Source organism: Abramis brama (genome assembly GCF_963993115.1).
Source record: "Abramis brama genome assembly, chromosome: 9".
Taxonomy (NCBI): Eukaryota; Metazoa; Chordata; class Actinopteri; order Cypriniformes; family Leuciscidae; genus Abramis; species Abramis brama.
Window position 1 is genome coordinate 12,346,140 of NC_139971.1, and position 26,773 is coordinate 12,372,912.

The 26,773-nt window shown below is 39.9% G+C and overlaps 1 protein-coding gene across 1 annotated transcript in view; it reads left to right on the plus strand.

Annotated features, from left to right (window-relative positions):
- Positions 1-26,773, plus strand: part of spon1a (spondin 1a) — a 338,352-nt gene that overhangs the window by 107,506 nt on the left and 204,073 nt on the right. The window contains exon 6 of the mRNA XM_084124751.1: positions 868-1,016. Within this exon, the coding sequence (XP_083980877.1) occupies positions 868-1,016 (149 nt within the window). The remainder of the gene's footprint in view (positions 1-867; positions 1,017-26,773) is intronic.

Consider the following 26,773-nt stretch of genomic DNA (forward strand, 5'->3'; position numbering starts at 1 on the left):
TCTTGCAATATTTTTAAGATGATAGTATGCTGATTTAGTTATTGCTTTGACATGACTACTGAAACTAAGGTCTGACTCCTGAATCACACCGCATTTATGCGTTCTTGGTCTCTTGTTCTTGGTCTCATCGGCTCTTTGGCTCCTCCTGGATCTACACCTGCATCGGCTCCATCTCAACCTGTCATCCCCTTGGGTCTGCCTGCCAAGTTTCCAGCATGGCTCCTCCCTCGACTTGTCTCCTCAGCTCCCTCCACCGTTATCACTTCCCTCGTTTCCCCTTCTGTCATCTTGTCCTGAAATGTTACATGATCACTGTGTCAGTTTTATTTTGTCATAATGACTGGTCGACTGTACATTATCCATTACACAAGTCTCTGTAGTTCAATTTAGCACAAACTATGCCAAAGGTTTGGTTCCCAGGGAACACAACAATAAATATACTCATGTGTATCGTCAATGTGCTATGCATAAAACTATCTGTGAAACACATAAATGCATGTTTATATTAAACTAATGATCAGAAACACAAGGTAATTGTTTTTAGTAAGAAATTATTTAAAGGGTTGGTTCACCCAAAAATGAAAAATCTGTCATTAATTACTCACCCGAATGTCGGATTAGTTTTACGATTTCTTTATGAACATTTTAAAGTGTCAAAGTGGTAGTTGTGTAACTGTCAATGGAGGGACAGAAAGCTCTTAGATTTCATCAAAAATATCTTAATTTGTGTTCAGAAGATGAACGAAAGTCTTACGGGTTTGGAACGACAGGAGGGTGAGCAATTAATGACAGAATTTAAATTTTTGGGTGAATTATGCCTTTTATTATGCATTATTCTAAGACATTTGGACTTTTGTACCTTAACAGGGAGAGCCAATCACTGGTCGGCCCTCATTGGAGCTTCCCATTCGAAGAACTATATATTGTGGGAGTATGGAGGTTATGCCAGTGATGGGGTCAAACAGGTCGCTGAACTGGGCTCACCAGTCAAGATGGAGGAGGAGATCCGTCAAAAGGTAAGGGTGCAGAGTTATTGCATACCCAAACTGTTAATTTATTCAGCCACCAAATGCTTAAAAATGAAGCTATAGTCCTTTTAGGTGTATGTTTTTTTTGTTGTTTTTTTTTGTTTTGTTTACGGATTTGCTGACTGTCTGTTAATGAAATGGCAATATCTTCCGTGTTTTAGGATTGTGTAGTATATCTTAAAATAATAATGGGATCTTAACACAATGGAGAGCATCAGTGGTTATATTGTGTTCTAAATTCTGCCTGGGTAGCTTTGTATGTTTTGTAATGTATTTTTTTTTTAGACAAACTCAACTTGCATACCCACAGCTGCAAACACATAATGGTTTAATCATAAATCAGCTGGGTGGGGATTATCCTGCTTGTCCTTGAAGAACTTTGATAAGAGTAAGAATTAAAAGCTGTGTCTATGGAAATACAAGGATAAAATAGAGCTGAAATGGATCAGGCTGATCATTACATTAGTTCTCCACTGGAGCATCATAATTACCTGCTGTTGAGGTTGTTTTGTGAGGAGCATTGAGAAAAGACCTTTGCAATTGACAAGCTTGCTGCCTTTTCTCTAAGTTCATTAGAGCGTGCAGATGCTCTTGGAGATCTGTGAAAGGCTCAGATGTTTGGTTCCCGGTACGGACAATGCATTTCCATTTGCAAGATCAGCTGAGAATTGACATGGAAAAGATGAGAAGATAAGAGGATGAGGGAGATGATACTTAGTTCTATTTCAATAATCATGTCTCTTACATTCCCATTTGTCATCTTTCTTACAGTAGTGCAGGTACAATAGTATAATATAATGGTTTAATAGTGATTTTGAATGTAATAAATCAGTGAAGCTTTTCATTTATTCTACACTGTTAGCAAGTTACAACATCACCAGAGTGATTCTTTTCTTATTTAAAATATGATTGATCTGGCTTTGTTGCATTTAAAAATAAAATAATTTTAATTATAAAATAATAATAATAATAATAATAATATATTTTATTATTTTTATTATATTTTATGGTCACACTTTAGATTAGGGGCCGATTTTCACTATTAACTAACTATTAATTATTACCGTTGCCTCAAACTCCTATTTACGTATTTTTAATAGTTAGTTAGGTAATTGTTAAGTTTAGTTATTGGGTAGGACTAAGGGATGTAGAATGTGGTCATGCAGAATAAGGCATTAACATGTGCTTTATAAGTATTAATAAACAGCCAATATCCTAGTAATATGCTTGCTAATGTGCAAATAGTTAATAGTGTGAATTAGGTCCTAAGCTAAAGTGTTACTGTTTGTTGTTTTTACACTAAATAAGTTTCACCAAAACAAATTACTACTTATCAAAATTATGGTCAACCTCCTGAGTCTTTCCCCATCCAATTGTTGCTTCTGGTTCACTGAGGATTGGAAGGCACCATTCTTTGTTCTAAAAGCTTTATACTAACACATTCAACTGGACTGAAATAAGTACAATTGCGTTGTCTCTTTGGACCAATGAATTTCAGGCATCCAAATGGCATTGGCTGATATGGTTGGAAATGTCACTTTGACAATTAAGACTTCAACTCAGTGCACCAAAGATACTTCAGCTCATCTGAGCAAGTGATAGAAACCCTGAAGGAGGTACTGTATCACTGTGTGGAAGCTCTCCAGTAGATCTGTTATGTGAGCCAAATCGCTATGTGTTGCATTGGCTCTTGAGTATGTTGTAAACAGGATAATTTACAGTTGGTTTGACTGATAATTATTCTCCTTGGGCTTTTACGGTCCAGATAGCAAACAAATCCTACTGGAGGCTAGAGAGCTGGAGAGATCCATGTTGTGATATGGGTATTGGCTGAAACATGTTTGGCCAGTGACTGAAAAGTAAGTTCACTCTGACATTTACACTTTTACACAGGTCAATTCAGATCAAATCAAAGACAATCACAGTTTATAGTAACAGTGGGGTCCAGGCACTATTAAAAATATTGGTTTCACATTATAATACTTATATAACACCTTTTGAAAGTACGATGCATTAAAACAAACAACAAATTTCCGATGTAACAAGGAATCTGCAAGTATTAAAATGCATTTTAACTTTGGTTATAATTATTTATGAAAATATATAATGTATTTATAACATACATTATGAATACCTATATAATGCATTATACACAAAGGCTTTAATTAAAATGTTATCAGAAAGTATTCTTCAATTCAACATGTTAATCAAATTGTTATGCTTAAATTTTGGTGTCAATTAGGTGTATTACTATTTATTTACATAATCTAATTGATTAAATGTACTACAGTTTAATCCTCTGGTGTCTGTGGTGTTTTCTGTGCCCTGGAGGTGTTCTGACATGCCCTGACATTTGTGCTTATTTCTGTTACTTTTTTACTCTGTTGCTCTGTAAACATTTTCATGGCTAAAGTCTGACTACACTGTATTCAGCACAAACTCTGCTACAATAATATGTGAGCAAACATGTATGTAAAAGTTTGTAGTTTTGCGAAAATAACGTTTATGCGTGGTTTGTGAATTAATTTTTGTAATTTTTTTTAAAGGGGTCATATGATGGTTCTAAAAAGAACATTATTTTGTGTATTTGGTTTAATGCAATGTGTTTACGTGGTTTTAGGTTAAAAAGTTCATCGTTCTGAAAAGCGTGGTCTGCTCTGATTGGCCAGCGATCCAGTGCATTGTGATTGGCCCAAAAACCTTAAGCGTGTGATGGAAATGTCACAACCCTTACCATATTTGGAACATCAGCTCTCAAATCAATAATGACAGGTGATAATGTCGGAAATACCTTATCAATTCGAGCCCAAATCTGAACTGGAAAATGCAGATGACCAAGCTGATCGATCAACTTTGCAAGCGCGACTGGACCAGATTGGTATTTCATTGGGGACATAATTACTGATTATAATGACTTTACTGTCTTTTTACATGTCACGCCGTGCTACGGGGGAGAACACTATGTAAACATAAAACCATGTCTGCATTTGTGATCGTAGAAACGACAAGCAAGCGCTACTCTATACTGCTCAAAACTCTTGTTTGAATGGTTAGTGGCAAATTCTTAAAATATGAAAACATACTTACAGGCTGTGTCTGTGAGTCAGAAGCACCAGAATGTACTTGCAAAGATGGATTTGCCCCACTGTTTTCTAATTGTGTCCTCTTTTGGAAGGCCAAACAAAGTAGTTTGGCTTTCGCAACGAAAAACACAGCGTCTCCACATGGCACAACAAACCTGGTGCTCTTTATACAGTTGTGGTCAGAATTAATGGCACCTCTGGTAAATATGATCAAAAATGGCTGTAAAAAATAAATCTGCACCAGTATCATGCGCACAGACAGCGTGCCAGAATCCAGTTCTCTTTCACGCTTGAACGAACAATAACACTCACATTAATCCCAAAATGTCTGTTTTGTCTAGTATCCTCATAAGAGCAGTCTTACATTAGTTATATAAAGTATAACATGAACGTAAAGAGTTGTGGAGAATGAGGCGCATGTGAGATCCGCATCTCTGTCGGCAGCGGCTGGTCTTAAAGTGACAGCAGCCACTAATTCAGTAAAGTATTTATGTCAGTAAAGTTAAACAAAGAACAAAGGGAACAGAGAAAATTACTCCCTGCTCTTGACTAAATAACTTTTGTAGGTTTAATAAGGATTAACTATTTAATTTATAATTTATGCAGTGCAGACTGTTTGATAACTTTATTCAATTTCTGTATATTTCCTAACTGTTAGGCAGGAAGGGCACAGGTAAATATTACATTTATTATGGGTTTATGTGAGGATTGTTTTAAGTTCACTTAAATTAAAAGTTGTTATATTTTTGAAGCCTAATAAATGAAAAAAAAAAAAAAAAAAAATATATATATATATATATATATATATATATATATATATATATATATATATAATAAAAAAAATAGGGGAGGGGGGGTCTATTTCCTTGAGATGTCAGTAGCTGTATTAATATCAGTAATACTGGAAATTATTACATTATAATATTAAAAACGTATAAAAACTTGTTTTTTTTTATTTTTATTTTGATTAATCTAGTTTTTTTTTTTACACTAATTCAAATATTCTATTCTAAACCTGTAGTGAATTTAAAAACAACCAAGCAGCTAATATGCACACTTTAATCTGCACACATGCTTTTTGATCATTACAAATAATAATGCAAAATGATTATATTAGAATAGATGGTTAACCCTTTAGGCGCCAAGGTTTTTTTGAAAAAATGCTGAATTTTGACATCAAAATTTCAAAAGCTTGTGGCTTGAAAGGGCTTAAAGATAGAGATCTACTGTAAATTAGAGTTCTCAACGGGCCTGAAAATTACAACCCGACCCGAACCGGCCCGTGGCTTTTAAAGCCCGGACCCGATGTAACTCGACACATCAACATGAATTATCTGCCCGAACCCGGCCCGCGGCCCGACCCCACGTCGGATTTTTTTTTCCTCATACACGTATTATCATGACCAGCAGACGTGAATTCAAATCAACCTTTAATGTTCACGCCTTTTAACAATACAAACAATACAAACAACTGAAACAATACACTTTAAATATATAAATAGGCTGTAGTAGAGACGGTGAATTCACCTGTGACAAGTTTACTTTTCACCAACTCCATCTTCTTCTCTCGAGGCTAAAAGCGTGCACGCAGCGGCGTCAGGTCTGCCCCCCCCCTCTCCATGATGCACGTTGCACGCAGCAGCCAGACTTTCTTTACGGTGAACAGCAGCGATGATTAATAAATGTTTTTTTTTTTTTTTTTTTTACTGAGCGGAAAAGATTAAGCCCGAGGTCCGACCCGACCCGAGTCATTTGATTATATTTTCGACCCGAACCCGCGGGTCCTGTCGGGTTTGTCGGGCCGACCCGACCCGTTGAGAACTCTACTGTAAATTAGAAAAATGTTGGGGATGACTGAAAGTTTATGTGGGGTGTAAATATATTCATCTAATTTGCATATTATGACGTCATCAGGAGGCGGCCCTCTTGAATTTCATAATATTCAGGAAATAGTAGATATTGAACAGCACGGCCACGTCTACCTCGGCCACTCCCACCTCGAGCCGCTCTGACTGGATCCAAAGAGCTATCGCTACTTCCAGCCCTATTTCTTCTACCCCTGCTGCCTTTACCTCTAGCAACAGCTCTCCTATGTACACTAAGACCACGTCCACCCCTGCCACCCCCATCCCCATTGGGCAAATGGTCAAAATGATCTGTTTGTGCTTTGTGAACACTCGCGCATTGCGCGGCAAAGTTGTACTGGGAGAGGCGCGGGCGGCACCATTGCGCTGCAAAGATGTACCGGGAGAAGCGCGTGCGGCAAAGATGTACCGGGAGAAGCGCGGGCGGCACCATTGCGCGGCAAAGATGTACCGGGAGAAGCGCGGGTGGCACCATTGCACGGCAAAGATGTACCGGGAGAAGCGCGGGTGGCACCATTGCGCGGCAAAGATGTAAGTTACCAGGAGAAGCGCGATCATTAGACGGCCGAACGTAATTTCCTAAAGGCAAATATTCCCCTTCAGAGTCAGAATCGGCGAATAACATTTGCAACACATCCTCACGGTACAAGTTTTTATTAGCCATTTGACGATTTTCTCTCACAAATCTCACAATTTACTCAGACGCTCTGAACTGAACTGCATCCGCATCAATGACACGGTCGCTCACTTTGCTCTGCTGTTTCCTCCAACACTTTGAATAGGAACATGATGTCATTTTGGTCTTGAATCGAAGTATTACATGTCTGCCATCTAGTGGTAGGGAATACAAATAAGACCATTTTGGACCATTATTTTCACTTAGCCATATTTCTAATATGCAGTCAAACGTGACACTCAACAAACCTAGCCAGTTCAGGTAGTTCATGTGTTCTAGCTCAAGCAAACCTGATGCAACTAATGAAGCCCTTGATTAGTTGCATCAGGTATGCTTGAGACAACACCTGTTTTGCAGATTTGTGTTGTTGTGAGGGGGTCGAATAATTATGAGACTACAGAAGTCATTAAAAGTTGCATTTTCAGTTGAATTTAGGGAAACCACTTGAAACATTTGCTGTGTTGATCTATTTCAATTACTTTTGTTTGATTTGTTCATTGCAAACAGCTGAAAGTCTGTAAATTTTGCCAGTAAACCTGATTTGCAATGGGGGTTGAATAATTTTGATTGCAAATGTATGTGAACAATAAGTACTTTTGATAAAGGTTTTTTTTTTTTTTTTTTACGTAAATGAATCAAAATGCACAGGAAATATAGCCCTATGCCTGTATTTAACACTGTTTGTCTAGTCTAGTCTACTCTAGCTAGTCAAGTCATGTTTATTTGAATAGTGATTTTAACATTAGGCCTAAACAATAGGATAAGGCCATATTGAATGGTCACACCTGTTGATGCTGCAGCAAAGTTTCTGCATGTTCTTATTGGTCTAATACTTCAATGTCACAGCTGATGTTGATTGTTCAGTTCACAGTAAATATTACATTTACTATTAATACAATCTACAAGGTTCATGAATGCTCAGTTATAACTTTATTTTCTACAGGAATCACTCTGACAATAGCACCGCTTAAATCGAGGAATCATTATGTGCTGTTACCACCTAGATCGAAATGAAGCAGTTGGTCGAAACCCAGAGTTAGATGAGATGAATGTGGGGGGTGTTTGGCACAGTAAGCCAACAGGTGGGAGCTCCACAATGTGACATCTTTCCTTCTCTCAAGGAGGATAGAAGCACCATCTGTCTGAGATGTCTCATTTATGTTCATATCTATCCAATGACTGTGCTTTCAACTTTCAAGTGGCTTTTAAAAGAATTTGGAATTATGAGTTGCCTCTCATTGAAATGAAACATCACCTATTGCCAGAGGAAAATTTTCTACCATCCATTCTCCAAATCGTTTGTCCTCTGTAGGGTGTGAGGAAGTTGGAGCTTATCCAATTATCTTGGGCCATAGGCAGGAAAACACCTTAGATGGATGGCCAGTCCACCACAGCATGATTAAAGATATTTTACTTTAAATTCTTTAGAATTAAAAATGAGGTCAATAACTAAAAAGATCAACACAAAAAAGTGCATCATTATGGACCACCTGCAATTTAGTTTAACCAGCTTTAAGCACTTTCTGAATTTTAGTTGAGTTAGATGCCTAAATCACAGTGCTTGTAAATTTGCCAGGTTTTGGTAGTCTTCTGAATCCATCACAACCTAGCACTCAGAACCCGCCTGCAACATGGATAATTGCATTGTGCCAGTTGCATTCAGCACAGATTTTTTGGACATGTTTCCACTGTTACCTGACTTGCATAATTGTAAATCGAGTAGTAAAGTGCATGCAAATAAACAACAATATGAGTGTTATCATTTATTAACAATTACAGAGCATTAACAAATTATAACTTTTAATTTAATTTAGAACAATATTTACATAAACCCATTATAAGAAATGTCACATTTAGCTTTGCCTCTTATGTTGTGTGTTTGGTGATGTTTCTGTGTCTGCAATACTCATTTGCTATCAATATTTTTAAGCGAGAATTAATCTTCTCAATACAATAACAGTATATACAGTATGTACAAGTATTTATACTCATTTCTGCACTCACACCTGCGTGTCTTAATCACAAAGTCAAGCATGTTCAGAGTTTGCCATTTACAGTGTCCTACACATAGTTTGCACACGACAAGCCCATCAAACCCTAAAGAGGACGACATGGGAGTGAGCACAGCCTGGTACATGCGGCCCATCCTCAGTTGGCCTCTCTCGCTTGCTTTGTGGAGCTGGTGAGCCGTGCACAGATAGCTTGAGCATATACTAGCCAAAGAATGTGGGGAAAAGATATTAGCCTAGCTACTTCTTTAATATAAAAAAAAAAGGATGCTGTTTATTGCATTATTTTTTAACATGTTAAACAGCAAATATTGTTATTATTATTATTATTATTATTATTATTATTTTCCGAAATATTTTAGTTGCTCCTTTACTGTCTTGTCCTGGCAGAGGTGACTAATCACCTATGATGAATTTGAAGTCTGAAGCAAGAAATGCTTCCTTGTGAATGCTGACATGGACAGAAACAGTCTATTTGCTGTGAAAATTCAGTCAGGGTTTAGTGTGTGTGAAAAAATAAATAAATAAATAATACACAGAGGGACTAGAGTCTTTCTTCCTCAGTATTTGTGTGGAAATTGCCTTGCTCAGCCAAACAGGTGTGGCTGTAGAGATGGCTTGTAAATGACGGCTTTATTTTGAGTAGCTTAGACCATTTCAGAAGCTTAGACAAGTTTTATATCTGTGTTCCCATCTGTTCAACCTTCTGTCTGGTTTGTATTGTTTTCTTCATTTTTGTGTTGATAAAGAGCCATATCCTGTTGATAAATAAGCAGTCTTTCTTCTCAATTTCCTGCACCGCAGATCATCATGATGTGCCTTCCCCTCTAGAGGCCGTTGCTAGTCATCGGTGTGTGCTAAAATGTTTTTTTCATAAATGTTCAGGTCATTGTTGACGCTCTGTGGGGGAGTAATTGGGGAAAAAAAAATATCCATGCTTCGGTGGATCCATCTCATTCAGCTCAGATAACACTAATGTTTTCTCCAAAACCTTTATGCTTCTAGTATTTCTAAAGAGTCTCTGCTTCCACACGGCAATGAGAGTGTGATTGTTTGTGTTCTCACCCGTGTAATTCCCTACCCAAATGCCACATGGCCATATGTTAGTGCTGTATGTTTGAATATCTTGTAAGGCCTCTCATTATGAAGTGTTCTTTTGACAACATTGGGTATATTTTGTACTTGAAACCGAAAAGATGTTCCCTTTTCACTTTTAAAGTCAGTTTGAAACATAATTAGTCATTTTATTCTTGAAATGTGAAATAGAATATTCAATCAATTTTTTTTTCATAAAGATTGTCTCTATATTACAGGGGGAAGAAAAATAGATAGTTGTGATGTCTGCCAAAAAGGGAAGTCGTTTCAGAGGCGAAGCAATTATTTTGATGAAAGGTTGCAAAGAAGAACATATTGTGTTTGGAAAAAAGCCAAAAAAAGTCATGAATCCCTTTCAACAAATATCAGTGAATATAAATCATTATAAAATTAAACGAATATCTAGAGGGACAATCGAAGGCTGTTGAAAAAACTCTGCATAAAGTCTGGTATGTGTACACTAAAAAAAATAATAAGGGTGCAAAAAAATCAAAACATTGAGAAAACTGCCTTTAAATTTCTACATTTATGTTCGCGATTGTGCTGCATTCACTCACAAAAATAAATGTTTTATATATTTACTGTAGGAAATTTACAAAATATCTTCATGGAACATGATCTTTACTTAATATCCTAATGATTTTTGGCATAAAAGAAAGAAAAATTGATAATTTTGACCCATAAAATGTATTGTTGGCTATTGCCACAAATATACCTGTGCTACTTGTGACTGGTTTTGTGATCCAGGGTCACATATTTTCTTTCTTTTTTGGGGGGCTTTACTTTTCTTTCTTTTTTTTGTCAATTCAAAATTGGACAAACACAATACATTTAATAAATATTGGTATTGCCCATCTTTAGATCAGTGGATTACCTCATTGAATATTGTTCAATTTGTTTAAATTTGGTTGCTAACCTATTAGTTATTTTGTAAACAAAGCTTTGTACTTCACTCGTGTCCATGTCAAACTAACAAGAAACTATGCTTCTAACCACTGGTCGAGAGCTATAGTTCCAGTTTCACAAGTTTGCAATGCTGTTCATAAATGTCTGTTGGAAGTATGGTTTCGGGAAATCAATATTTCGCTTTTCTTTTTTTTCTTTTTTTTGTGCATGTCTGTGACATGTCTGAATGTCTGAATGCATGCTACCTGAGCCTGACCCCGGATTTCCACCAACTGCGGAACGGCTACGGATCGGCTCCGTTGCGTGTCGGCTCCGTGGTCCGCCGTCCTTCAATACCCACCAGGTCCGGATTTGTTGCGGAACGGCTGCGGCCATGACTGACAGCTGAAGTCACGAGGACGTATGATCGCGCGATATAAGTGCTGAATTGCTGCGGAGCTCTCCAGCATCCGGCAAAAATAGAAGCTCTGCGTATCTGCTCCGGAGGGCTGCAGATCGCCGGAGTCGGAACGCAGCCGTTCCGCAGTCAGTGAAAATACACACATTGACTTTAATGGAAACCTATTGACTCCGCCGCCATTCCGAAGCGGATCCGCAGCCGTTCCACAGTTGGTGGAAATTAGGGGGAAATTAGGGGGAAATTAGACTAGATAGGCAATACCTAGACAGATTTTGTTTAGGTCATTAAAATATCCCCTTTTCCTGATGTTATCTGAGCTGTAAACTATTGGCTTGAATAAAAATATGGCCTCAGCAGCTGATGTCATTGTATTGCCACACCATTTTCCCCTCACTTCTCACCCAGTTGGTAATTTGTGTATGCAGCTGGCTGCTACCTCAGCTCAGTGTGGTGCTAATGAGAAGACTGCTGTTGTGGTGCTTTTAATGGCTGCCTTGTCTCTGACTCAGGTTCTGCTGGCACAGGCCACCAGAGGATCTCAGATGGATTGTAAAATTCTCCATTTCCTGACCGAACAACTACTGTTCTCTCCCCTCATGGACAAAAATAAGGTGCCACCTGAGATAAAGATGATAGCAGTGCTAGTCAGCTCTACTATTACGGTCTACATGAGACACTGGACATTGTGTGTCTCACTTTTTTTCTTTTCTTTTTTTACATTTAAAGCTGTAATTTTAAATGGGACCTATTATGCAAAATTCATATTTATAAGGTGTTTGAACGCAGATGTGTGTCTACAGTGTGTGTAAACAACAAGCCTATAATTATAAAAATCCACCCAATACTTTTTTTTATTTTTTTATAATCCCCATAAATAATTAACAATCTCTCCAAATGTGTGTTTTCAGATTTCCCCCTACTCTTACATAAGAGTAGGGAAGCTCCTCCCATGACTGGTGACAATATTCCCTATTAGCATCGACACAGCCCTGAGTGAGAAGCACAGGGTCCGCCATTTCTGTTTACTTACTGTAGCAGCTGTGGATATATAATGTCTGTGCCAAAAAACATTCCGTTCTGTTGTTGGATGTACCAACGAACATAAGAGTCTCCATAGACTCCCGTCATCTGAGTCACTGAGGACACCGTGGTTGAAGTTGTTACTCAAGGATGGATCAGTACCAACTGTTCGTGATCCAGCTTATAGTCTCCGGATCGATACTGGTCACGGCAATAATGAAAGGGAGAGTGCGCACATCATTACAGTTTATCAGAGTTGTTTTACGGATATAAAGTTTACCAGTTTATTAAGCACCCCCTGAAAAGGCGTAAGGTCTGTATATATATGTTTACTGTTAGTTGTAACAAAGTGTTTTTGTTTAAATTACTGTGTATGTTGATGATAATGAAAGGGAGAGAGAGAGTTTATGGATAAGACTTTAATGCACACTTTTTGTATATTATTCAGCACTTACAGTGAGTGAAAACAGACTATTCATCTTTTGTTTGATGTACAATAAACTTCATAAAACTCATCAGTACATTTTTGGCCATCATTTGGACAGGGTCAGCTACAACAAGCTTGTACTAATAGTGGATAAAAGCAAGATGACAGCATACGTTATGACCTTTTCTATACCTGTTCTAACTCCATGCAGCATATATTCTCTGGCTCTGTAAACTGAACACTGCTGACAGTTTCTGACAGTTTCAACGTGTGAGATTGTCCTGTTTTGTTGCCATAGAGCTCCTAAAGCTCCGCTGTCTTCTAGAAAGGGGGCCGGGAGCAGCAGCTCATTTGTATTAAAGGGGATACACACCAAAATGGTGCATTTTTGCTCACCCCCAAAAAGTGGCAATTTTAACTTGCTATATAAAATGATCTGTGGGGTATTTTGAGCTAAAACTTCACATACACACTCCAGTGACATCAGAGACTTATTTGTGACCCTGGATCACAAAACCAGTCACAAGTAGCACAGGTATATTTGTGGCAATAGCCAACAATACATTGTATGGGTCAAAATTATCGTTTTTTCTTTTATGCCAGAAATCATTAGGATATTAAGTAAAGATCATGTTCCATGAAGATATTTTGTAAATTTCCTATGGTAAATATATAAAACATTTATTTTTGTGAGTGAATGCAGCACAATCGCGAACATAACTTTAAAGGTGATTTTCTCAATGTTTCAATTTTTTGCACCCTCAGATTCCAGATTTTCAAATAGTTGTATATCGGCCAAATATGGTCCTATCCTTACAAACCATACATCAATGGAAAGATTATTTATTCAGCTTTCGGATTATGTATAAATATCAATTTCAAAAAAATTGACCTATATGACTTGGGTTTTGTGGTCCAGGGTCACATTTTACATATCTTAAAAATGGGAATAATAGGTCCCCTTTAAACATCCCTCTATAGTGATTATACATATGCCAAACATACAAACAAAAGCAAAACCAATCTGAAGCTCTATTTTAATATCGCTAAAGACAAAAGGGATCATTGTTACACATCTTCACCATGGTCTGAAATTAATACAAGCCAACCCAAATGCGGGTGATGTCAGAGGTGTGCTGATTCCGGTGTTTGACTGGAGCCCTATTGGAGGGCACTTTTTTATAGATGTCAATAGAGGAGAGGCTTCAATACGCTGCAATCAGTACACTGACATTTGTGAGGAAAATTGAATTTGAATTAGTGACAGTATATTTGCATAATTGACAGTATGCTAATATTCAATGTGTTTACCATTAAACAATAAGTTTGGAGTGCTATATTTGAATGTTACAACAAAATAAATGCTGTTTTGTAGAAAAAAAAAAAATATATTTTATTTTTATTGGTATCGCTTTGCCTTTTTGCTAGCAAACTCTTTTTTGTTTTGAGATTTATTTTGTGGCTTCAAGTTGCTTCCATTGCATATATTAGTAACTATTTTTTTTTAAATGTTAATTTCAAACATGAAAGTTACATACTGTAGCTTTAAATCTAAGCAGTGATTTTGATGATCTTGTTTATTTCTGATATTTTTGTTTTGGCTAAAAATTCTGAATGGCTGGTAATTTAATATAATATATATATATATATATATATATATATATATATATATATATATATATATATATATATATATATATAAACATATGTTACCGGCAAAGTGTGTAATCCGGCATTCTATAGAATGCCTAGGTAATGTATAGAATTAGGTCATGTATTTTTTGCAAAAAACATCAGGAATTTTATACATTGCCTAGGCATTCTATACAATACCGGGATTTCACACTTTGCCGGTAACATATATATATATATATAGCCAAATTGGCTGATGAGCGAAAAAGTTAATTTCATACCCTAATTATCACATCGTTACCTCAGCCCCTCTTAAAGCATTGGACAGCCATGCTGTTCTGGGATAACTTGAATTGGTTGAGAGACAGTGACATTGCTTATTGTTATCATGACAGCTTATAATTTTAGAACTGCTTAGAATTGTTATCATGACAGGAGAATTTTGAGATTTTTTTTCACTTCTTTTTTTCACTTCTGTGGAAATAACAGTGTTTAATTGTTCATTGTCATGTTTCAACACTTAGAAACTGTGGATTAGTTTATTTATAGCTAATACTGTCTTCACTCTGCCGGCAGAACTTCCCAGCTTTAGCACTTGACATCGGAGCATAAAACACCCATAGTTGTTGATAGAGTTGCGTAGGTGAGAGAGAGAGAAAAAATAATAATTTGCTCTACGGCAAAAGCGCCTTGACTAACAGACATAAAGGACTGGCTTGATGTTTGACACTGTGACAGAATTGACATGGAATAACATTCAGTCAGCACTCCGCTGGAGGTGTTTTCTTCTGCATTTGATGAGGAAGCGTTACATTCTCACTAATCTGTTTTCCTCCCCTGCCTTCACAACTCAGGGTACAATAACCAAATAATCATACTCCAAAGCTTTGGCACAGTCTGCCTTAAACAATAGCAAAAAACTTTAATTGATACAGGGTGTGAAGAGACTGTATGTCTGGATGTTCATTAAGACGACAGCAAAAAAAAAAACAAAAAAAACATGAAACAATCTGAGAGGAGGATTGTTTGTTCCTGCTGAGATAAAGAATGGGGAAGGTGGAAAATTCACACTATACAGGAATTTACAAATGTGAAACCCACGCAGGCACTTCAGCACCATATACAAAACTGCAGCACCAGGTCTGTTTTCTTTTTTAGGGGGGATGGGCAGGGGAGTGTTTGGTGTATATAACAATATTAAACAACCTTGTGGTTTGTTATTTCTTTGTATTTGTAAGAATTTGTTTTGTTTCTTACAAAAAAAATCAATATACATGCATTTAAGGAAGTCTTTTTGTAGGGCATGATTACTTACTATAAATGATAACTTACAACATCTACCTCCTGCTCTCTTGACATCGGCAGATGAAAAACCTATAACTGTCGATCACTACTTTCAATCCTGTCGGTCCTTAAAATTAATTGAACTATCACAATCCATTATGTTGATAGTTAAAGTAATTTTAAGGACTGACATGAATGAAAGTAGTGATCGACATATTGTCATGACAGAGCCTTAAACATCTCTTCTACAGTGTTCATATGCCAAACATCCAAACACAAGCGAGGCACTTTGATAGCTCTACAGACAAAAGCCATCATTCATACACATCACCAGGTTTTGAAATTAACACACGCCAACCCAAATGCGGGTGATATCAGAGGTGTGCCACTTCTTGTCCGGTGTTTGACTGGAGCCCTATTGAAGACAAAGTAGTGGGTTAAAAAAATGCTCTCTCTGAAGGAGGGAACGGAGATGTGAGTCTGACGTACCATACTGATTGGGATCGCTTTGAGAGACCAGTCTACCTCGAGTGTAACAAAACGAGCCAATGCAATGCGGTAATTGCATCAGCTGCTCTGCCTCGCATATAATGAGCATATAATGAGCAGCAGGAGCATTGCATCTTTGTTTTTCTGCTGAGGAGACGAGCGGAGATGGGACAGGTCTTAGGCCAGGGAAGTCCACTGCTGTTCCGCATGACCTGCTCAGACAGACTAGGATAACACTGGGAAAGCGTGCCCTTTCAGTGGAAAGGGAGATGCTGCGGAAGCCATATCCTGCCCGTAGGGAGGTATCATGTGGAAGTTACACATATGGACTGGGTGTTTCCGGGCAGTACAACATATGGAATAATCACTGAGGTGGCTCCAGCCTATAACAGGGGTGAGACAACAACGGTCAGAGACGGTAGAGCAGGCTCTACCAAGGGAAAGACACGGGCTCGCCGCAGGGAGCCGTACCGTGGAAGAATACACATATGGGCGGGGCTTATGGTGTTGACTGGCTTCTATGAGAAGAGAGCACACGGGAAGCTACCAGCTCGACACGAAGGCTATAGAATCTAGCAAACGTGTTTGGTGTCACCCAGCCCGTGGCTCTACAAATATCTGTCAGCGAGGCACCCTCTGCCAGCGCCCAGGAAGAAGCTACACTCCGAGTTGAGTGGGCTCGCAACCCGAGGGGGCATGGTGTGTCCTGGGATTGGTACGCCAAGACGATGGCATTCACTATCCAGTGTGTCAATTTCTGATTGGAAGACAGCCTTTCCCTTCTGCTGGCCTCCATAACAGACGAAGAGCTGGTCTGATTCAGTCTCCTCGTGCCCCTCAGGAACCTGATGATCAGGTCATGCTTCCCCACAGATTTTACATCAACTGCATCGTGATGTGCGGCAATAAGGGAAGGGCTGTCGAGAGGAGTAAGGGGCAACTAGCAATACCTGCTCCTCTTCCTTCCTGACTTTGCACAGAGTCTGTGCGAGAAGGCTCACTGGGGGAAATGCATACTTGCGTAGGCACGGACAGGGACCCGACTCGGAAGACAGGAAGACAGAGACCCGACTCGGAAGGCTCGGAAGCAGCCCGAAGTAGGGTCTGAGTGTGCGGTGCAACACTTACCTGTCTCCACAGGTCGGCAGGGGCACGGTGCGTGAGAACGCGTAGTTGGGTCCTCGAACCGCACCTGGCTGCCAGGTGGTGATACAAGAGGGGGCTGATGGTGGCAAGGCTTTGCAGGGTCGCACACCGCCAGTCTGGCCCTCTTCGGACCCAGAGATAGAAAAGCTGCTCTTACTGAGAATTTGGGTACTGCTGGCTGAAACATCAGTGGTGGAACAGAATTGATTCAACAAAAGATTCTCCGCCCGGCCCTCCTCTGGGGAAGAGCAGCTGACTCTGCTGGTGCCGTCTTCCTGCGAAGGCTCAATGTCACAGTAGAGCTGGCTGTGGCTGAGTTTTTTGGGGGGTTTTTGCTGGGGACTGACACCCTTGGTGACAAACAGACTGAGGGGCAGCCCCCAAGTGACTCAGGTAGCACATCGGGGAAAGCTCTTGGTTACCTCAGCCTGCTTCTGAACTGCGGAGAACCGCTCGGCACAATCTCCAACAGTGTCGCCGAAAAAGGCCACCTTGTGAGATGGGAGCATTGAGAAAGTGAACTTTGGCGATGTCTCGCACCTCTGCAAGGTTTAGCCAGGGAGCGCCTCCAGACCACCAGGGTGGACTTTGTCTGGCCGAGGGCCAGCGCTTTGACTTTAATTATGGTTAGTCACCATGCGCAGCTCAACCCCGACTCAGAACTACCTTCATGCATTATGAGTGTTTTGGCCTTCCACTGTACTTTCAGGGTGGCCGTCACATGCAGGTTAGAGGCGGTCTGCAGTAGCGCTGCCGCCCCATCATTGAGGATAGTGAGAGAGGAAAAACTTTTTCTGCAGATTCAGGCATGTTTGTCTTGCCAAATTGGCTCCAATATGCTTCCATACTGCCAACGTTTTTCACACACATCCGGGAAGGCATGGGGGTGGGGCAAGGCGATTACGTGTCGCACTGTACACCCAGAGTAGCCCGGGAAAGCATGGCTGTCAAGTCCATCCAATTCAGCATGAGCACACACACCAATATAGTGGAAAGCTCAGCATCATCTTCATTTCCAGAGCGTAACAGCCCTCTCTCTGATGCAGCGATCGACATCTGATCCTCCCCTGGAGCCCCGAATGAAATGCTAGGTCCCTCATGAGAAGGACCAGCAATACCATCCAGAAGCTGCCAGGCATGTGAAAGAGGCCTTATGAAAAAGGAAAGACGAACAACGTGCCGACGTGGTCATGCTCTCATGAGAGAACATGAACCACCTACAAACGCAGTCTCAGCATGTTTGCGATGCGGTAGAGGAGTGAGGGGCCACAGGGATTGGTTACCGGGCATGGAAGCCCTCACTGTAATCCTCAGGTCACCCTGTCTATTCGGTGAAGTAGCCCTTTTCTGGTGCACCAGAAGAGGAACTAGATCGGGGTCCAGATGAGGGGTCTCCACCTCGTTTGAGGCAATTGAGTCTAGACCGCGCATCTATAACGCCATACGACATGCTCTCGGTTTGCCATGACAACCCGCGCTGTCAGCCAGCAGCTCGACGGCACACGGCACGCTGAGTGGCTCAAGCCTTTACAAGAAAGATGAGACAAACAACGTACTAACGTGGTCACGCTCTCATGAGAGAACATGAACCACCCACAAACACAGTCTCAGCACGCTTTAAGCCCAGGCATGTGAAACAGTGATCGTGGCCGTCAAATGAGGATAGGAAACGATCGCATCCAGAAACACACGGTTTGAATGACATCTTAAAAAAGACGCAGTGTCAAACCGTGTATGCTCTTTCAGGAAACTGCTCTCTCTGGTGCCGAACTTACAGGGTTATGGTCATGGGTACACTAACAGGACGATAGTGCAAGCCTGATGTGAGCACTCACATTCTCATTGAAGGCGCAACGCTCGAGCTGTGAAAACAGCTGTTTTACTCTCTGTGAGATCAGAACAGATGTCTTTCACTGTAATCCAATACCAGCTTTGAAGAGGCATTCTCCCGAAGAAGCAGACTCGTTTTCTTCTTTTTTGAAGTTAAAACACTCTCAGATAAGATTGCAGAGCAGGAACCGCTCGGTTCCAAAGCAAAAAGCAAAGATGCGATGCACTTTGCTCGTTTTATGCTCGCGCTGTGCATTGGCTCGTTTTGTTACACTCAAAGCATTTCATTTTTTGAATCTGCGTTTTGAACGAATCAGATGAACCAATGATTCAGTGGACCATTCATAAAGATAACCATTTACTAAACTCCTGAATAAATCAGCCGTTTGAACAAATCGACTGAATGAATGAATGACTCAATGATTTAATCGTCAAGACATTTACCGCCACCTATACTGACAATTTTAGTTTCTTATTTAGACTATAATTTCATAAAAAAATTATTTCATATTCCCATATTAATAAAAAAAAAAAAAAAAAAAAAAAAAAAATTAAAGGTATGGTTAACTTTATCTTCTATTGTATATCTATTTATTAACACTAGAAGTGCCAGAATTCCATAACTACTAGAACTGCCACAAGCGTTCATTTTGACCGCTAGATTCAAAACAATATACAGTGAGGAAAATAAGTATGTGAACACCCTGCTATTTTGAAAGTTCTCCCACTTGGAAATCATGGAGGGGTCTGAAATTGTCATTGTAGGTGCATGTCCACTGTGAGAGACATAATCTAAAAAATATGATTTTTTAACTATTTATTTGTATGATACAGCTGCAAATAAGTATTTGAACACCTGTCTATCAGCTAGAATTCTGACCCTCAAAGACCTGTTAGTCTGCCTTTAAAATGTCCACCTCCACTCCATTTATTATCCTAAATTAGATGCACCTGTTTGAGGTCGTTATCTGCATTAAGACACCTGTCCACCCCATACAATCAGTAAGAATCCAACTAATAACATGGCCAAGACCAAAGAGCTGTCCAAAGACACTAGAGACAAAATTGTACACCTCCACAAGGCTGGAAAGGGCTACGGGGAAATTGCCAAGCAGCTTAGTGAAAAAAGGTCCACTGTTGGAGCAATCATTAGAAAATGGAAGAAGCTAAACATGACTGTCAATCTCCCTCGGACTGGGGCTCCATGCAAGATCTCACCTCGTGGGGTCTCAATGATCCTAAGAAAGGTGAGAAATCAGCCCAGAACTACACGGGAGGAGCTGGTCAATGACCTGAAAAGAGCTGGGACCACCGTTTCCAAGGTTACTGTTGGTAATACACTAAGACGTCATGGTTTGAAATCATGCATGGCACGGAAGGTTCCCCTGCTTAAACCAGCACATGTCAAGGCCCGTCTTAAGTTTGCCAGTGACCATTTGGATGATCCAGAGGAGTCATGGGAGAAAGTCATGTGGTCAGATGAGACCAAAATAGAACTTTTTGGTCATAATTCCACTAAACGTGTTTGGAGGAAGAAGAATGATGAGTACCATCCCAAGAACACCATCCCTACTGTGAAGCATGGGGGTGGTAGCATCATGCTTTGGGGGTGTTTTTCTGCACATGGGACAGGGCGACTGCACTGTATTAAGGAGAGGATGACCGGGGCCATGTATTGCGAGATTTTGGGGAACAACCTCCTTCCCTCAGTTAGAGCATTGAAGATGGGTCGAGGCTGGGTCTTCCAACATGACAATGACCCGAAGCACACAGCCAGGATAACCAAGGAGTGGCTCTGTAAGAAGCATATCAAGGTTCTGGCGTGGCCTAGCCAGTCTCCAGACCTAAACCCAATAGAGAATCTTTGAGGGAGCTCAAACTCCGTGTTTCTCAGCGACAGCCCAGAAACCTGACTGATCTAGAGAAGATCTGTGTGGAGGAGTGGGCCAAAATCCCTCCTGCAGTGTGTGCAAACCTGGTGAAAAACTACAGGAAACGTTTGACCTCTGTAATTGCAAACAAAGGCTACTGTACCAAATATTAACATTGATTTTCTCAGGTGTTCAAATACTTATTTGCAGCTGTATCATACAAATAAATAGTTAAAAAATCAATTTTGTGATTTCTGGATTTTTTTTTTTTCGATTATGTCTCTCACAGTGGACATGCACCTACGATGACAATTTCAGACCCCTCCATGATTTCCAAGTGGGAGAACTTGCAAAATAGCAGGGTGTTCAAATACTTATTTTCCTCACTCTATATCTTTAATGATAAATACCCAATTGAGAGATTAATTCATTTATTGTATTAGGATATCTTTTAAAAACAAAACAACACCAAATGGTACATTTAAACAAGTTTAATTATACATTTATAAATAATAAAATAATTAGTAGCCTACCGCAATTATCGCATATTCACAACAGATAGGCTACATTTCCATATCCATTCAACATAACTCAGAACAAGATAATAACAACTGAAAGTATCTTATTTAATTATAAAATATTTTATTTTAATATAATAACAGAGAAAATAGGCTAATAGAAAAAGCTGGAAACGAGCTGATCTAAAACAAAACAAAGAAGAACCAAGAAGGAAGCGTAGGCTACAGAAACATAAAAACACTAGCCTATATTACAAATTGTATGTCAACTATTTACATCAATATAGTGCTTGGCTATTTAAGCTTCACAGTCAAGGCAAGTGACTTCTCTTCTCCTCGCACAATTTCCACACACGGGTTTGCGGCATTTGCAGCAGGTGTCGTGGGTTTTGTTTTTACTACAGCTTTTCCAAACCTGGCACTGCCTCCGCTTTGGTGTCTGCTGCGGTGGTTGCTTCTGCTGCTGACTGGAACCTTGTGCCAACTGCAACACTGCTCCTTTCTCCTCCATGAACTGTGCTCTCAGCTCCTCTGCAAGTTGCTGCATGAACTTCCTCCGAGGTAATTTGCTGCTGGTGCACTCCTTGAAGAGGATGTGGGCATTGATCCCAGCCAGGTCGAGGATGTTATAAAACACAGCGACTGGCAATCTACGTGTACCGCCTTTCACTGAGTATGCCCTTGCCATCTGGTCTAGGACGTCCACGCCATACTTGATGTTATTATAGTACGTCACCGACTCGGGCTTTGCCTTCGGCCCATCGGTGATGCCCACGCTTGTGTGCACGGAGCTCAAAATACACACATTCTTTCGCGGCTTTCCCTGGTAGATGGTGAGCGTTGCGTCAGCACATTTCAGCACCTTTGTGCTGAACAGCTCCGCTTGTTCTTTTGCGGAAGGGGGCAACTCACGTTTCGTTTTCCCCACGGTTCCAACCAGGCTGGTCTTCTTTGCCTGTAAGGCGGTGGCCAGTTTGAGCGACGTGAAGAAGTTATCCGTGGTGATATTTCTTCCCTTCCCAAGGAATGGCTCCGCCAGCCTTAGCAACACACTCTCTCCCACAAGCTGACCTCTGCTCCTCGTCTCCTCCTTTCCCAGATACGGAGCTCCGTTCAGCATATATTTGGTTTGGACATCTGCAGCCAGCCAAAATTTGATGCTGAATTTATCAGGCTTATTCCCCATATAATGAATAAATTTGCACCGGGCCTTGGTGGGGAACAGCTGCTCATCAATTGTGATGTCGGCACCGGGCTTGTAGCAAGCTATGCTGTTCTGAATGAACTTGTTCCAAGTGGCCGACACCAGGGCAAACTTATCATCCTGCAGGCACACACGTCGGGTCTCCTTTTCATCGAACCGCAGGAATCTCATTATCTCCCTGAAGCGATTTCTGGCCATGGTTTCCTTGAAAAATGGAAAGCCCCATTTTTCTGACCACAGGCTGCCTAACTCCATGTTTTTTGCACCCTGTGCGCCACGGATATATAGCAGGGCTATGAAGGCTTTTAGTTCAGCCACTGTGAGTTTCCATGAGCTGTCACCACGATGCCGATGTGCCTCAGCCACAGTACAGTCCCTGATATGCTTCAGCATTCCATCATCAAACACACACAAGAAGGCAGTGAGCGCATCTTCGATGTTGCGCTTGTCGTGCGCTGTTGGGCCAGCAGCTTCAGTCAGGACATTTTGGCTCTGCCTTCTCCCTGGACGTTCAGTTGACTGAAGGACCGTCCACACCGTCCCATCCTTCCCCTTTTCCACAGCCATCTCTGGCTGAGATGGCTCTAAGGGCGGACAGAGCACAGTTGGCTCAAGAGCAGGTAGGACTACAACTGGTCTGTGAGGGCCTATAACAATAATAATAGCATAATAAAATAGCATAATAGGCCTATAAAATGTAGAAGTGCCGGTAGGGCTGTAACGATACACCAAACAGACGATTCGGTTCGAATAAAATAAAATAAAATAAATAAATTATATATATATACAGTGAGGAAAATAAGTATTTGAACACCCTGCTATTTTGCAAGTTCTCCCACTTGGAAATCATGGAGGAGTCTGAAATTGTCATCGTAGGTGCATGTCCACTGTGAGAGACATAATCTAAAAAAAAAAAAATCCAGAAATCACAATATATGATTTTTTAACTATTTATTTGTATGATACAGCTGCAAATAAGTATTTGAACACCTGTCTATCAACTAGAATTCTGACCCTCAAAGACCTGTTAGTCTGCCTTTAAAATGTTCACCTCCACTCCATTTATTATCCTAAATTAGATGCACCTGTTTGAGGTCGTTAGCTGCATAAAGACACCTGTCCACCTCATACAATCAGTAAGAATCCAACTACTAAAATGGCCAAGACCAAAGAGCTGTCCAAAGACACTAGAGACAAAATTGTACACCTCCACAAGGCTGGAAAGGGCTACGGGGAAATTGCCAAGCAGCTTGGTGAAAAAAGGTCCACTGTTGGAGCAATCATTAGAAAATGGAAGAAGCTAAACATGACTGTCAATCTCCCTCGGACTGGGGCTCCATGCAAGATCTCACCTCGTGGGGTCTCAATGATCCTAAGAAAGGTGAGAAATCAGCCCAGAACTACACGGGAGGAGCTGGTCAATGACCTGAAAAGAGCTGGGACCACCGTTTCCAAGGTTACTGTTGGTAATACACTAAGACGTCATGGTTTGAAATCATGCATGGCATGGAAGGTTCCCCTGCTTAAACCAGCACATGTCAAGGCCCGTCTTAAGTTTGCCAATGACCATTTGGATGATCCAGAGGAGTCATGGGAGAAAGTCATGTGGTCAGATGAGACCAAAATAGAACTTTTTGGTCATAATTCCACTAACCGTGTTTGGAGGAAGAAGAATGATGAGTACCATCCCAAGAACACCATCCCTACTGTGAAGCATGGGGGTGGTAGCATCATGCTTTGGGGGTGTTTTTCTGCACATGGGACAGGGCGACTGCACTGTATTAAGGAGAGGATGACCGGGGCCATGTATTGCGAGATTTTGGGGAACAACCTCCTTCCCTCAGTTAGAGCATTGAAGATGGGTCGAGGCTGGGTCTTCCAACATGACAATGACCCGAAGCACACAGCCAGGATAACCAAGGAGTGGCTCTGTAAGAAGCAAATCAAGGTGCTGGCGTGGCCTAGCCAGTCTCCAGACCTAAACCCAATAGAGAATCTTTGGAGGGAGCTCAAACTCCGTGTTTCTCAGCGACAGCCCAGAAACCTGACTGATCTAGAGAAGATCTGTGTGGAGGAGTGGGCCAAAATCCCTCCTGCAGTGTGTGCAAACCTGGTGAAAAACTACAGGAAACGTTTGACCTCTGTAATTGCAAACAAAGGCTACTGTACCAAATATTAACATTGATTTTCTCAGGTGTTCAAATACTTATTTGCAGCTGTATCATACAAATAAATAGTTAAAAAATCATACATTGTGATTTCTGGATTTTTTTTTTAGATTATGTCTCTCACAGTGGACATGCACCTACGATGACAATTTCAGACCCCTCCATGATTTCCAAGTGGGAGAACTTGCAAAATAGCAGGGTGTTCAAATACTTATTTTCCTCACTCTCTCTATATATATATATATATATATATATATATATATACAGTATATATATATATATATATATATATATATATATATATATATATATATATATAAATAGCCAAATATAATGGCTAAAATAAATAAATAAATAGCCAAAGCTATAACACTTCTGTTTACTTTGTAACAAAACAGACTGTTGAAAAACAAACAAGACTAAACTAAATTAACATATATATATATTGTATATATATATATATATATATATATATATATATATATATATATATATATATATATATATATATATATATATATATATATATACTGTATATATATATATATATATATATATATATATATATATATATATATATATATATAGACTGAAAGTACCAAATAAATATATATATTTGGTTGGGATGACACTGAGTATATTTGATTATAGAATATCGAATAGGTTGTGCGATTATTGTCTAAAAAAATCTCCATGTTTTCGGTGCTGATGTGGTGGTGTCGCGTTCATGTAACGTGCAGCAAAAGTAATGATTATGAATATGTAAAATATAGCAATTTTTGCTTTCTGTAGACAATAGATATATTTCTCAGGTTTGTGAGGCAAGTATGCTGAGTTTCGGTTCATTTATGAGACGAACTCCAGTTCATGCGCCGGGACCTCCGTGTCGTGATTATCTAATTGTCTGCTATATTTACTTGTTATTTATTAAATCCAGGTAATTGGTTGATGAAACATTGATTAAAATGAACATACAATTAATACAAAATGAAATTCTCTTTAAAGAAAGGCTTTGTGCTTTCTATTTGAGGTCTCTGTGAAAGTTTAAAGCAGTCTTTAGTGCCGCTTTCAGAGCGCTCATGTCCGTAACATTGTTTTTTCCTCATAAATGTGAACACGAAAAATAAAATAAAATAAATATATTATGTTCTGTGGAGAGCCAACCCTTCTTCATCCAGTGGGTAGTACCGTATATACCCGAATATAAGACGAGGTTTTTTGTCCTAAAAATAGGCTGAAAAATGGGGGGTCGTCTTATATTCGCGATATAGACAAAATCGCGGGGGGAAAGGGAGAAGGAACAACGGAATTAATATGAAATAGTGACTGAAACGCGACCCATTAAGACAAATGATTTCGGCTATACTTGCATGTAAAATTAGAGAAGCAACATAATATCTGTGTTTAACTGAATTAAAACGCTGCTCCCCTCTGCCATGCGAGACGCAGAGCGAGCGAGAGAGAGAGAGAGGTGCGCGCGCGAGATGCAGAGCGAGAGAGAGAGAGGTGCGCGAGAGAAGCAGAGCGAGCGAGAGAGGGAGAGAGAGAGAGAGAGAGAGAGGTGCGCGCGAGAGAGAGAGAGAGAGAGAGAGAGACAGAGACAGAGAGGTGCGTGCGCACGCGCTGGAAGAGAGAGAATGAATTATCACTGCAATTTTCAAATACAATTATTTTCTGTTAAATCCAGATTTTTTTCCACAAAAATCTCCTTTTGTCCCAAAAATAAGTCTGGAAAATGGGGGGGGGTCGTCTTATATTCAGGGTCGTCTTATAGTCGGGTATATACGGTATTACTTTTGGTTTGCGCAGTGTAATGCACAGAATTACTAAAAAATATTTTGCCATCTAAATTTTTCATGGTTCCAGTCATGTTCCTCTTCATTCGCTCATTCATTTTAGACATTTTATAGCCTAGCAATATAGCCTATAGATAACGTAGTCAGATATTATTAGCCTATTTCTGATCAACATGGCCGAAATAGGTAAATATGTTCAATTTTTTGTTTGCCTTATGTGTAATTTATATGAAAAACATTTTAAATGAAAATACACACACTTTTAGGAAAAGTCAGGTACCAGCAGGATTTTATTTATTTTTTCCACAAAGTTATTGCAGATATAA